Below are 12,747 nucleotides of genomic sequence, written 5' to 3'. Positions count from 1 at the left end.
CTAAGGCATGCGAAGGCTCGACAAAGTCTCAAAGCCTGTCTTAGGGCCAGACAAAAGCCCAGCATGCAAGGATCTGCTCGCTCGCGAGAAGGCGAGCAGGCTCCAAAGCATTTGGAAAGTTTTCTACGGCACGCAAAGGCCTCACCAAGTCTCAAAGCCTGTCTTACGGCGAGACAGAAGCGATCAGCGTTTCAGACGAAAATTAATTCATGAGTACGACACGAGATAGTAATCAACAACATTTTTATTAATGGCTAACAGAGGGGATAAATTTCATAAACGTTGTTCATTACAATACAAGAAGAAATATATCAAAAAGATGGTGGGTCAGTGAGCCGAGCAGCATCGGTTGGCTGGACCTCCTCGGGTGCGGGAGGGGTATCACCAGTTGCGTCCGGGGGGGTGCTCGCCTCGCCAACATCAGCGGGGACTGCACGAGGAGGAGAGTTACCCTCCTCAATCACGATCGGCTCTAACCCCTCGGCATCTTCCTTGGCCGCCTCCTCGTCCATATGTTGGGCAACACCAGCTGCAAGGTCATCCATCTTCAGATCAGGGTGTTGCTTCCCGAGGACGGCCATGATACAACGATACGAATGCCGAAGTCCCTGGTCGTACTGGTTGTCGGCCTCCCTCTCCAAGTTCTCTACATGAGCTCGGTGGGAATCGCGGAGAGATTCGAGCTGAGCCTCATACATAGCCCTCTGCCCTTGGAGGTCCTCCTTAACCTTGGTCAGCTCCTCCTCGAGTGTAATGGCTTTTGCTTGAGCAAGGGACTCTTGCTCTATCAGCTTGAGGTTCTCAACGTTTAGCTCCCCCGCCTTTTTCTCGGCAACGTCAGCTCTGGTCGTCGCCGATTGAATGTCCTCCTTCATCTTCCTGTCGTAACGGCCAACCTTGGCCTTATAGTAGGTGGCCATGCAGCTGAGATGGAAAGCACTGTACTGCATGGCTCCCACCAGCTCGCCCAGGGTACAACCGTCAAAGCCCTCCAGGTCCTTCTTGCTCACGAGTTTAGACAACTCATTGAGATAGGGAACCAAGTGTTCTGGTCGGCTGTCGGGTAAGCGGGACCGAGGCACAACAGGTGGAGAAGAGGAAGCAGGATCAGTGGCCGCTCTACTGGATTCCCCGACTCTAGCAGAGGCAAGAGGGAGAGCCTGCAAGGGAGGAACCTGCTGCACGATGTTCTTTCGCTTCGCAGCGGGAGCATCTTTGTCCTGGTCCCTATCGGTTGTTGGAGGCCGAGAGCGTTTCCTGGTCAGAGCTCCAATCACTGCGTCCTCCATCTTATGGCCAGGAAGTATCAACCGAGACTCGAGGAAGTTGTATGTAGATAGCAGTTCTCGGCTCGAGCAGGAATTGGCCAATACAGTCTCGACCCGTTTAAGCAGACCAGGTCGGAGCGGGAAGTGAACACCCCAGGAAACTACAGCACAAACAGACACTTGGTTAGAGACAAACCAATACAGCAGGAACAATTATGGATACAAGACATCTAAAGCGAGCAGGCAACCTGGGACCGTGAAACGGGGTGGGACGCGACAATCCTTCCCGTCTATTTGTGCAACTTGACCCCAGGGACCCCCAGCAAAAAAGAATTTCCTCTTCCAAGTCCCACCACCACCAGTTGGAAGATCAGTTATGGGTTTCCTGCTCTTGGTACCAGATTGGAAGTAGTACCAGCCGGCATCTTTAGGGCTGCTCTTCAGCTGGTACAGATGCTTCACCTCATCAACCGTGGGCTCGCTTTGGCAACATCTGTCCCACAATATGAACAGACCAGAGAGCACTCTCCACCCGTTGGGGTTCAGCTGACCAGGAGCCAGATTTAGCCCGTTAAGTATCCGGGCAAAGTAAGGCTGCAAAGGACACCTCAGCCCATACTTAAAGCTCTCCAGATACAGGGTAACGTATCCCCTGGGAGGCCGGCTAGGTGTATCCTTTTTTCCTGGGATCCTAAGAGGTATCTCACCAGGAATACTATACCTAAGTCGGAGGTCATTGAGCTCGTCAAACGTGGTCGTACACGACATGTAGTCAATGGCATAATCACGCGACAAGGCTCTACCCCCTACTGTACCCCGTTCTTCTGGTCGTGATGCTCCTGATGGGGACGCCTCACTAGAATCATCCCCTTGACCCTCACTCAAAGTGTTCTCCGATCCAGAAGACCCTTCTTCATCGCTACTGTCGCTCGAGGAGGTTGTTTGGGGAGACATCCTCCTAGCGCTAGTACCAACACTAGACCTAATGGGCTCTAAGGGGATCCCGGGATCAAAAGCAAAATCAGCGGGCAGACTAGGCAAAAAACCTAGTTCGTCGTCACCGACCTCAACGACCTTCTCCTTACCCTTCGACATATCCTAAGTTCTAACCAAAACACCACCGCCAACTACAACCTCAAGCAAAGCAGAGAGAAAGGAGATTACCTACAACTAACCGATACCGAAAAAAAAAAAAAAAAAAATAGAAAAAATACCTGAAGCAGGGACTCGGTCAGAGAGAGACAGGGATGACAGCTTTGGCGCCGAGGTTCATTCGCCGGAGAGACAAGAATGGAGAAAATGACGAGTTCGTGTTTGAAGATTTTGGGTTTCCTTACTGAGAAGCAAACTCTTGGGCTGCCAGCATTTAATGACGCATATTCCGAGAATCCCGTAACCGTCGGTTTGAAATTCAAATGGAGGGGGGGATTTCTGCCACGTCACCTCGTCCGCAATTAAATGCGACATGACTCCTGGCAGCCTTTTCCAAACCCACGCGAGCGAGTACTATCGAGTTTCTACTGCTGGTCCACTACATTACCCAACACCAGAAACTGGGGGACCGGTGTTTGGGAGGGATACTGTTTGGGACAAATGCGTCGAAGGGACCAGGAATGACGAGCAGACATCTGATGGCGGAGTTCTGCGCACCGGTGTTTTCCGTTAAAGCCTGGCGCGTGGAAGAACAGGAGCAGAAACATCCTGCTCGTCCACGATGTTGTCGTCCGCGAGGCCAATTCCTATAAAAGGCATGAGGCCATTCCGGCTAGAGACCGAGAGGCGAGGAGACCCGGTCGACGGCAGTTGGCAAGACGCGCTCTCCAGCACGAGAACCTAGGCACAACAGCCACGCTTTCCCCAGAACCGCGACGTAACACGCAAGATCTCACGGAGCCATGACAGCCACACTTTCCCCAGAACCGTGGCGTAACACGCAAGGTCTCACAGAGCCGTGGCAGCCACGCTTTCCCCTGAACCGTGGCGTAACACGCTAGATCCCATGTTTTGCCCATAACGCAGCAGTTGGAGTCCCATACCGTCTCGAAAAGAGCGGAAGACTGAGATTCAGAGGAAGCCTATAAAAAGGTAGCCAACGAAGGTAAAAGGGTTAGCATTTTTAAGATAAAAGAAAAAACCACAAAAAAAAAGCCATAAGACCCGTGGCAAGCGTTCCCCGAACCTTCATATCTGACTTGAGCGTCGGAGGGTTTGCGCCGGGAGAACAACCGGCGTACTCTGACTTGTCTGTGTGTGCAGGGACATCCGGAGAAGAAGCATTACTAGGAGACCTCCTGGTCGTGGTAGAGTTGATCGAGCAGGGATCCTGGTCGTAGAACGAGGAGAACCGGAATCTCGCATCAACAACACTCATGGTAATTCCGAAAATGCGATTCTTTTACTTGCACTCTTTGTATTATGAAAATGTGTGTGACTTACTATTGATTCGAGCAAGCAACAATGTAATGGATATTGAGGCAGGGCCAGAAGGACCCCTCAGAATTCATCACCATAAATTTAGTAGTTCAAAGTACCAACACCAGCAAGTAACAAAGAAATATCACAGATCCCTTTGCTGAAAAAGTATAATCTCTTTTCCTTCTCTTTGTTGTTGTTGTTGTTTTTTTTTTTTTTTTTGATTTTACACAAAATATCCACAACGGTAATAATAACTCAATGCTCAAAAACAGTAAACTTCAATGTTAAAAAATTAATTTTCAACAATGAAACACTATGAACTCACGGGCCCCTTCTTCCGTGACTTGAAGGGGATGCGTGAAGGCGGTGAGGGTGAAAATTCAGCCGGTAGTTTGGGTGCTTCCAACTTGCCGGTAAGCATTCCAACAACCTCTTCCATGGAAGGCCGAAGAGCAGGAGACTTCTGCAAACAGAGTAATGCAACAGTAATACAAAGCAGGGCTTGTTCTCTGTCCAAGGACTTTACAACGGCCTGATCAACCAATTCAATAAGTTTCCCATTTCTCGCAAGATGCCGTGCCCATGACATAAGATTCGCACGCTGGAACTCAGACATTGGCGATCCCGTAACCTGAAGAGGACGCCGTCCGGCAATTAAAACTAGCAACAAAACTCCATAGCTATACACATCGCATTTCTCCGATATGTCCCCACCAGCACCGTACTCAGGGGCAACATAACAAACAGTGCCTCTCATACTCGGAGTGCTAGTGACACCACCACTCTTAGGAATCTCACCACTCGCAGCAGAATCATAGCTATTGTGGCGAGCTCTATACAGCTCACCACTGAATCCTTCTAACCACCAGTCCAAACTACCTATACTACTTCTACTCCTACTTCTGGTCTTACTCTTCTTCTTTCTCTCCACATACAACTCCTCGTCCCTCGGCCACCAATCGTCATCACTGTTAGTCCCCAGTGCTCTCTTCTTCTTCTTCTTCTTTTTAGCCAATTCCTCACAGTACTCCTCCTTCCACCACTCTCTTGCAGGCCTGCGCCGCCTCTCTCGTTTCAAATTCTTCACATTTTCTTCCTTATCCTCATCCAGCGAAACCCACCAATCCAATCTTTTCCTACTTTTCTTTCTGTCAACTTTACCACCAACACTCGAAGAAGAACCGGTATCCCTACCGATCCAATCACTCTTCGGCCTCTCATTTCCAATCGCCGTTCCAATCCATTCTATTACATATTCCTTCACTTTCACATCCTCCTTCACATTTTCATCAACACTGGCTTTCTTCTCCAGCGCCTCCGTAGATTGTGTTTGCTTTTGTGTCATTTTCAGAAAAGTCTCCGGAGACTGATCAATACCTACACTCAAATCCTCAAAAGCCGTGGCTGTAGTAGTCGTATTCACACTCTCAGTCTCCACCACAGATCCACAATCCTCTACAGCGGCCCCACAATTACTCTCCAACTCCGCCGCCTTGTTCTTGTTCTCACCATCAGCCTGATTTTGATTTTCACCAACCGATTTCAGCCTCGCAAGCCCAAAATCAGAAATTTTTGCGCAAAAATTATGATCCAACAGAATATTACTCGGCTTGATATCCCCATGAATGACAGGCGGATTCAAGCTGTGCAGGTAAGCAATCCCCTTGGCGATGTCAACAGCAATTGAGAATCTTTTACACCACTCCATCAATTCAGGGGGCTTCTTATGCAACAGAGCGTCCTGCAAATTCCCATTACTCATTAGTTCATAAACGAGCAGCATACGGTGTCGTTTCGGGTTGGACGAAAAGCCCAGAACCGAAACGACGTGGTCGTCTTGTTCGAGCAAAGAAGCGAAGTAGAGCTCGTTGTAGAACTCCCGCTCGCCCTGCAGCGATCCGGAGTCCATGACTTTAACGGCGACGCTCTGGTCGTGGAGGGTGGCGTGGAAGACGGAGCCGAAGCCGCCTTGGCCGAGGAGGCGGGAGGGGGAGAAGGAGTCGGCGGCGCGGCGGAGGACGGAGTAGGAGAAGCGGTGAGGGGGCCTGGAGTCGGAGGGGGCGGTGCGTTTCTGGGTGAGCTTCTTGCGGAAGCAGAAGGTGAGGAGGAGGAGGAGGGAGAAGGCGGCGGCGGTGGAGGAGGCGGGGATTACGGCGGAGCTGTGGTGGTGGGGGTGGTGGGAGGGAGAAATCAACGGCTGGGATTCCGGGATTTGACGCGACGGCATGGCGATGAATGATGAATGATGAACGACGAACGGACAAACTAAAAGTGATTGTAATAATTATGACTCATTGTTTCTGAGTTGGGACTTGAGTTTAGTTCGTGTGTGGATTGTACTCTACAGAGACACGAGACAAGAAGACAAGAAGAGGTGATCTGTTTTTCTTTTTTTCTTTTTTCTTTTTTCTTTTTTCTTTTTTTTTTTCGTAAAGGAGTGTGAAATGAATTGTATAACTGGCCGTTTTGGTTGTTGTGACTTGCAATTTTCTTATTTATTAGCTCCAAACAGAAATCCCGAGCTAATTAGCATCGCTCATTTTTTTATTTATTTCGTTTACCTTGCGTCCAATAATGGGAATAAAAATTTATTTATTAAAGTAATTTTATAATTTTTAATAAAAAAATTTAATTAATAATTAAACAATTAAAAATTTTTAAGTAAAAATTCTACTAACAAAAGTTGAATTAAAATTTTTTTTTATACTTAAAATACCATGCCAAACGAAAGAAATTGTAATTTATGTTTTTATAATCTCACCGTATAAAGAACGAGTAGTAATTAAGATCAAAAGTTTTATTGGTCTAGTTTTCATTATCAAAATTCAAGATTTGGGTGTAATGAAACACTTTTTAAGTGGAAGAAAAAATTGGGTTTGGTAATTTTCAACTAAACTAAGTGGAAAAAAGTGGAGTAGGTATTTTTGCTTTGTTTGTTTCTTGAATTTCACACTGTCTGCCAATTTAGAAAATTATACTAAAAAGTTTCTTATTCCTCTATTAGGTTTGACCCCCTTTTTTTTTTTCGTATTCAACAATTAATTAATATCTAATAAGGTAGTCTTTAGGTGAAGTAGGTGCTTTGTTAAAATCGATTAATCAAAATTTAGTTGATTACTATATGCTGCTTGTAGCTTTATTTTTAATTACACAAAAGTCTACATTACTCCATTTGAATTTGTCAATCCAAAAATGTCGGCTGCCGATTATTTCTCAATTAAAAAAAAACAGTATAAATTTTTATGTACGGTATACTCCTAATGGAAGCTTTACAATTTCGTTAAGCAAATATCATTTTAAAAACAAACGCAAGAATCTGTGACTTGATTCTTCAAGTCATCACAAAACCATACAAAACGCTATCTCTCTTTTTTTTTTTTTTTAATTCAAATTCAAATCACCATGACACCATCATTTTTCTTATAATTTTCAAAACTTCAACCACACCCCCCCCTCTCTCTCTCTCTCTCTCTCTCTCTCTCTCTTTCGCTTTCAGCCTTTCATTGGGAGTAAAATTTTGTTTGTAGTCTATTTGCTTTATGCAACAAGACAAACTCATAAATCCCACCAATTCTAGTTGGCGGTTGAGCTCTAGAGACTGTGCTTCTTTTGGTTTAATGATGCAAGAAAAAAGCGATTATAACTTTTGAAAGGATATGGTTGGGAAATGAGAAGGCTTATGATTGCAAAGCTTGGTAATGATTTGGGCAAGCTTGCATTAAGTTTGATAAAACTTTTGTCGTGGCTTTCTTTTTAATCTTTTTCGGCACTCAATTTGTTCTACTTTTTTAGTCAACAATCTTATGGTTCACGATTCATGAAAAAGTAATTAATGTTCATGATACATTTATAAAACGGGAATTGCCAAAAATTAAAGTAGTAGAGGCCACACAGGAGAACTTACAAATAATGCTTTCAAAGAGACACATGGCGGCATTGAAATTTAGAATCAAACGATGGGATGAAAATAAGCAGCTTTGATTGAAAGAAAAAGCTTCCGTGAATTTTTTTAATACGTTTCTCCAAGTCTTTCAATTCTTCATTGTCCTTATTTCTTAGCAAGGTTTTAATCGTCTAATACTGTTGTAATTTTGAAATCACATCACATTTACTGAGAACAAAAATATTAACCATCGTGAAATGGAAGGGGATGAATGTTTAATAAACACAACTTTTACAAGTTATGGAGTAAGATTAATTTATCTTTTAAATATTGTTATTTATAAATGTTTATCAAATACTTTAATAACTTTATTTTAGAAGCACGATTATTAGACAACGATACCGAATTGATTTGGTTAAACATATTCAAATTTATCATTCTCTTGGTCCTCAAATTATTATATTTGTAATAACTTGTTTTGTTTAAAAATTCTAAAGATTTGATTCATTTAAAAGTGTATAAGAACTTAATAACAACAATTGAACAAAGTCACCAATTTCAGGGGCCATGCTAAGAATCTTATGTACATTAGGGCTAATAATCTAAATTTTTTTCAAATATGAAATTTAATCTCAAAGACAAATAAATTTTGAAGAAAATTTCATTAATAAATAAATTAAAAAAGTAATTTAAGTACAATTTAGACGCCGTAGAAATTGTGCCTCAAGACGCTCCACAACGTTAAATATTTTAATTTTTTGTCTTTACAGCTTTGTTAGAAAGAGAAAATAATTTTTCTAAAACAAGATGGGGTTGGGGAAGAAGAAATTAGAGAAAAATCATGATGGGGCTGTTTTTGAAAATTATAATGGTGTTGGAATTGGCAATTCAGTGAAATTACAAAGTGGCAATTTTGTTTAAGCTGCAGTGATAATTATGTAGATTGAAGCAGCGGTAATTTCGTAAATAGAAGTAAAAGTCTTTCTTCAAATTTGACTGGGTTAAAGCCTAGCTTAACCCATAAAAAACTCCATCGCTGACCAATTTATACAAAATGAAAAAAAAAAAAATGAGGAAGAATTAAGTCTAGCTTGGTTAAATAAGAAACTCAATTTAAACAATACAAATTATAAAATTTTTTAACTCCATTCGTACGATTTTATTCTGTTATGAATTGACGTGTCTTAAAAAATCGTCTACAATAAATCATTCATAGTTGAAATCACTTTTTTTCCACAAAAGAAAATCTTTATGACTGTTCACACATTCACTTTGACACTTAAAACTTGATTATTTAAATCCGTTCAAAGTTTTATTTATTTATTTTTATTAAGAACTATCACCAATTCACCATGTCAGTTATGCTGGTACAAACCTCAAGGGAGATTTTTAAAAATTATCCATTTAGTTTCAAAAATAAAATTTGAAGGAAAAAGAAAACGCAGTTATAAATTCTACTCAAAGAGAAAACTTCAGGTTTCAATTCACTGTAACTTATGGGCTGGCCACGTGCGTCATGTTGTTGGATCTTCTTCGTCGAGAATTTGGATTTGCTCAAAGCTGAAACATGCCCTTCCAGATGAATGCGACAGTCAAACAAAAAGTTAAATCTCAGCCACCCACGTGGAGACCACTTTCCAGGTTTATTTCAACGCATGCGTCTCATGCTAATCAACTTTCGCATTTGTCTCCACGTGTCATGGCATGCTACGTGCAGGGCTTAGTTTTTTAATATGATGCTGCTGCTTGCTTGCTTGTTAGTGATTGCTCCAGTTGATAATAATCAAACGATTTGTTTTAATTGTTGAATAATAATTGTAACTTGTGCTATTGTACACTTCAAAGAATATGATTGTAAGAGCCAAATCTTTAATTGAATATAATCATGCATGCATGAACATGAGACGGTCGGCTGAGGTAATTAGAACAAGCCAATATCTTTATATCAATTAAATACAAGAATCGCACCTATAGAAACTTGCAGAAAACACAAGTCGGAATGAGTTTATAACAGAGAGCAAATACAAATTAAGACTAATGATATAGTTATAAATAGTTCTGTAAAGTCATTTACATATTACGGCATCAATTTGTTGGTGATTTTATAATTATTTATCAATTAACTTGATTCAATTTTCAAAAGATAAAGACATTTAAATATTTGGAATTACAAATTAGCAGAATTCTATTGGAAAAAAAAAAAAAAAACTGGTTACGCATTTCTCATAATTTCTTACTGTTTTCAGTGACCATTGTCTTTCGTTTAATGCAACATTAAAATCAAATTCCTCCTCATAAGGATTAGAAAAGAAGTTCACGACCTGCTTAATTACTATGTTGTTACCAATATTGGTTTGCAAGAAATGTAAGTTGTACATTATGACGAAACTTTCTCAATTTGTTGTCTTTTTAGTAAAATTACGATAATATTAGAATATGGCAAGTCATCAATTTTTATTTTTTTTACTTTAATGAAAATTTCTCATCACACAAGGATACTAAAATTCGAAGATAATAATTAAATTCATGCAGAAAATCTTCACTCAAAATAAAAGAACTGCTATGTAGGAGAAGAGACTTAGCAAGAGTAATTAAAAACTTCACAAAAACATCCTTTTCTTAAGTCTTAACGACTCTATCCAATCCAACACGGAGAGCTAACACTTCCATTTCCATGCATGCAAAGGGGGAAAATAAAAAAATAAAAAAAAGGAAAAACGGAAAATTACCCTTTTGCTTTCCTTCTGAGATCAACAACAATGACACTAATATTGTCATGGCTGCCTCGTGCAAGAGCGAGGCGACAAAGTATAGCAGCAGCAGCATCATGGCTTTTAGAAGGAAACAACACTTGGGCTCCACCATCTTTGATCGGACGGTCACCATATCGACTTCTTGGAGCAGTGGCTGCACTTCCTTCGCGAAGACACGCACTTGCTACTCGGCAAGCCAAATCATCGGATATCACATCCCAAATGCCATCACTGGCCAGGATCAGACACTCATCTCCGCCTTGCCTTTCAGTGATGGAGATTTCCGGCTGTGATGTTGTCACTCTCTTCAACAAGTTGTCTCCTCCTGCTTATCAACATAAAAACAAGCTAATACTTGAGAAACCAAGACCATATACGCACCTTTGACATAAAATTAAATCTAAACTTACAATTAGTAAGGCTCAATCAATTAATGACATTAATCTCACAACAATTATAAACCAACACTGTCTACTAGCCAAATGGATCTAGGCTTCTGTCTCATGTTAAAAAATACATGTTGATAAATAATAAATAAGAAAAAAATATACATAGCGATAGACGAATCCTCGTGACGGAGATAAACAATTATAATTTATATTTTATTTACTAATAATTTACACTAAAATTGAAGCACAATTTAAATTAAGAAAGGATCCTAATTATTTACCTAGGGAGCGGGACATGTTAAGAATGCCATAGACTCTGACTCCATTCTGATGAATAAGCTTCCCTCCTGCTGCCCTAATTCTTTCCAGCTCATCCGGTCTTTGTGGCTGCAAGCACGATTAATTAATTAAACAAGTTATAAGGTTGAAGAAAACATTTACAATGATTAATTGTTGTTAAAATTAAAAATTATGGACCTTGTCATCAGGTAAAAGAGGAACCGGTCTCCCGTCTCGACACAGAACGGCGCGTGAGTCGCCACAATTGGCAACCACAACGCGATCTCCGCTGACTAGTGCCACGAGGGCAGCGGACCCCAGAAACACAAGGTCCATTGACTCTGGCTGACACCCAAGCGCGCACGTGCTGAGGGCCGCCTGATCCATTCTCTTAAAGCTCTTCTGAATCGCCACGCGTACCAAATCCTCCCACTCAGCCCCCCCGACCTCTTCGTTTTCTTGTTTGGTTTTCGTATCAGTTAAACTGCAGTTACATCCACCACCATTGGCAGCCGTAGCTTTTGAAATTTGCACGCGCGTCAGCTCCTCCGCCATGAACTTGTGCATCAACTTCTTGCATAGCTTGGAGACCTAAATTTAATTAAAAAAAATGAAAAATAAATAGATTGTGTAACAAAATAACGCACATTAATCAGATCATTCATACACATAATAAAAATAACATCATAGTATCACTACAAATAATGCATGTGTGTAGACGTATATATGTAATCTATTATCTGGAAATTGAGAGGAACTACATGAGACCCTCCATGGCCGTCGTAAACGGAAAAGAAATGAAGAGTCCTTCCACCGACAATATCTGGACGGAAAAATTCTTCCTTCACAGAAACGACGTCGTCCATGCTTTCGGCTAGCCCCTGAATAGAAATGCAACCAAATTCCGGCATCGGATTCTCCGAAGACGGCGTCGGCAGCCAGTGTTGTGGGATTGGTGGATGAAAGTGAGGCGATGAATAAGGAAGCCGCGGGACGGAGGCGATCCTCATCCTCCTCATATGGATTCTGCGGCGACGACGGCTCCTGCATTTCTCAGGGGTGTCACTGTCAGAGCCATCGCTTGAGATTCTTGAGAGAAGATTAGTTGGTCGCTTCATTTTACAGAGTGGGGAATCAATATCTCGAGAGCATATATATATACAGACACACACACACACACAGAGGAGGACGTTACAAAAGGAATAATAATGAGTTGAGAGAGGGAGAGATAAAAAGGAGTGAAGAGAAACGTGAAAGAGAGGATTATATGATGTGTTGTGAAGTGACTCGTGGAGGAAGAGGAGGGTTAGCAAAGCGCCACGGGAACGCTATGCATGAAGCCATACTGAATTGAACTATGCACTATACTATGTGTGGGGTTTCCTATTGATTCTTCTGCAAGCAGTTGGTTTTACGTTACGGTGTCGAGCTATGGACGCCATTTGGCCGATGGTTTCTGATCATCTAGTGACAGCCCATCTGGAAGTGGCGCTAACAGCCATGCTGAATCTACTTGGCAAGCACTTATATGGGGCAATGATGCCACTAGATGCGAAATGATAATCAAAACTTTTAATTATTCTTTTTTCTAATTCTAAAATATCTTCTATTTAAATATATGATACCATTATATGTACATAGAAAACTTATTTTTTTTCCTTTTTTGTCTAATATCTATTTTTCCTAATACGGAAATTTTTGAAAAGATAAATTTCTGTTCGGGACATTTACAGAAGTTACCTTACATAAAATTTGATTTT

The 12,747-nt window shown here is 41.6% G+C and overlaps 3 protein-coding genes across 4 annotated transcripts; all 3 read right to left on the bottom strand.

The window, feature by feature from the left end:
- Positions 1 to 274: 274 nt before the first annotated feature.
- LOC112097694 lies at positions 275 to 3,180 on the bottom strand. The gene is made up of 2 exons (XM_024183048.1): positions 2,483 to 3,180; positions 275 to 1,429 (listed from the first exon to the last, which is right to left on the bottom strand). Exon 2 carries the CDS (start codon positions 1,287 to 1,289, stop codon positions 312 to 314), a length of 978 nt encoding a protein of 325 aa, XP_024038816.1. The 5' UTR covers positions 1,290 to 1,429; positions 2,483 to 3,180; the 3' UTR covers positions 275 to 311.
- A 279-nt stretch (positions 3,181 to 3,459) lies between these two features.
- LOC18032916 (receptor-like serine/threonine-protein kinase At4g25390) lies at positions 3,460 to 6,140 on the bottom strand. The gene has a single exon (XM_006421729.2). The coding sequence runs from the start codon at positions 5,908 to 5,910 to the stop codon at positions 3,997 to 3,999; it is 1,914 nt and encodes a 637-aa protein (XP_006421792.1). The 5' UTR covers positions 5,911 to 6,140; the 3' UTR covers positions 3,460 to 3,996.
- A 4,127-nt stretch (positions 6,141 to 10,267) lies between these two features.
- LOC18033385 (probable protein phosphatase 2C 75) lies at positions 10,268 to 12,453 on the bottom strand. Of its 2 annotated transcripts, none has more exons than XM_024183484.1 (4): positions 11,749 to 12,453; positions 11,186 to 11,578; positions 10,990 to 11,095; positions 10,268 to 10,647 (listed from the first exon to the last, which is right to left on the bottom strand). In XM_024183484.1, the coding sequence occupies exons 1-4, from the start codon at positions 12,103 to 12,105 to the stop codon at positions 10,292 to 10,294; spliced, it is 1,212 nt and encodes a 403-aa protein (XP_024039252.1). In that variant the 5' UTR covers positions 12,106 to 12,453; the 3' UTR covers positions 10,268 to 10,291. The 2 variants fall into 2 exon arrangements, with proteins under 2 accessions (XP_024039252.1, XP_024039260.1); XM_024183492.1 differs by having other exon boundaries at positions 10,268 to 10,644.
- Between the last annotated feature and the right edge of the window lie 294 nt (positions 12,454 to 12,747).

This window comes from Citrus clementina, unplaced genomic scaffold (assembly GCF_000493195.1).
Source record: "Citrus clementina cultivar Clemenules unplaced genomic scaffold, Citrus_clementina_v1.0 scaffold_9, whole genome shotgun sequence".
Lineage (NCBI taxonomy): Eukaryota > Viridiplantae > Streptophyta > Magnoliopsida > Sapindales > Rutaceae > Citrus > Citrus x clementina.
This window is presented reverse-complemented; position numbering and strand designations above follow the sequence as displayed.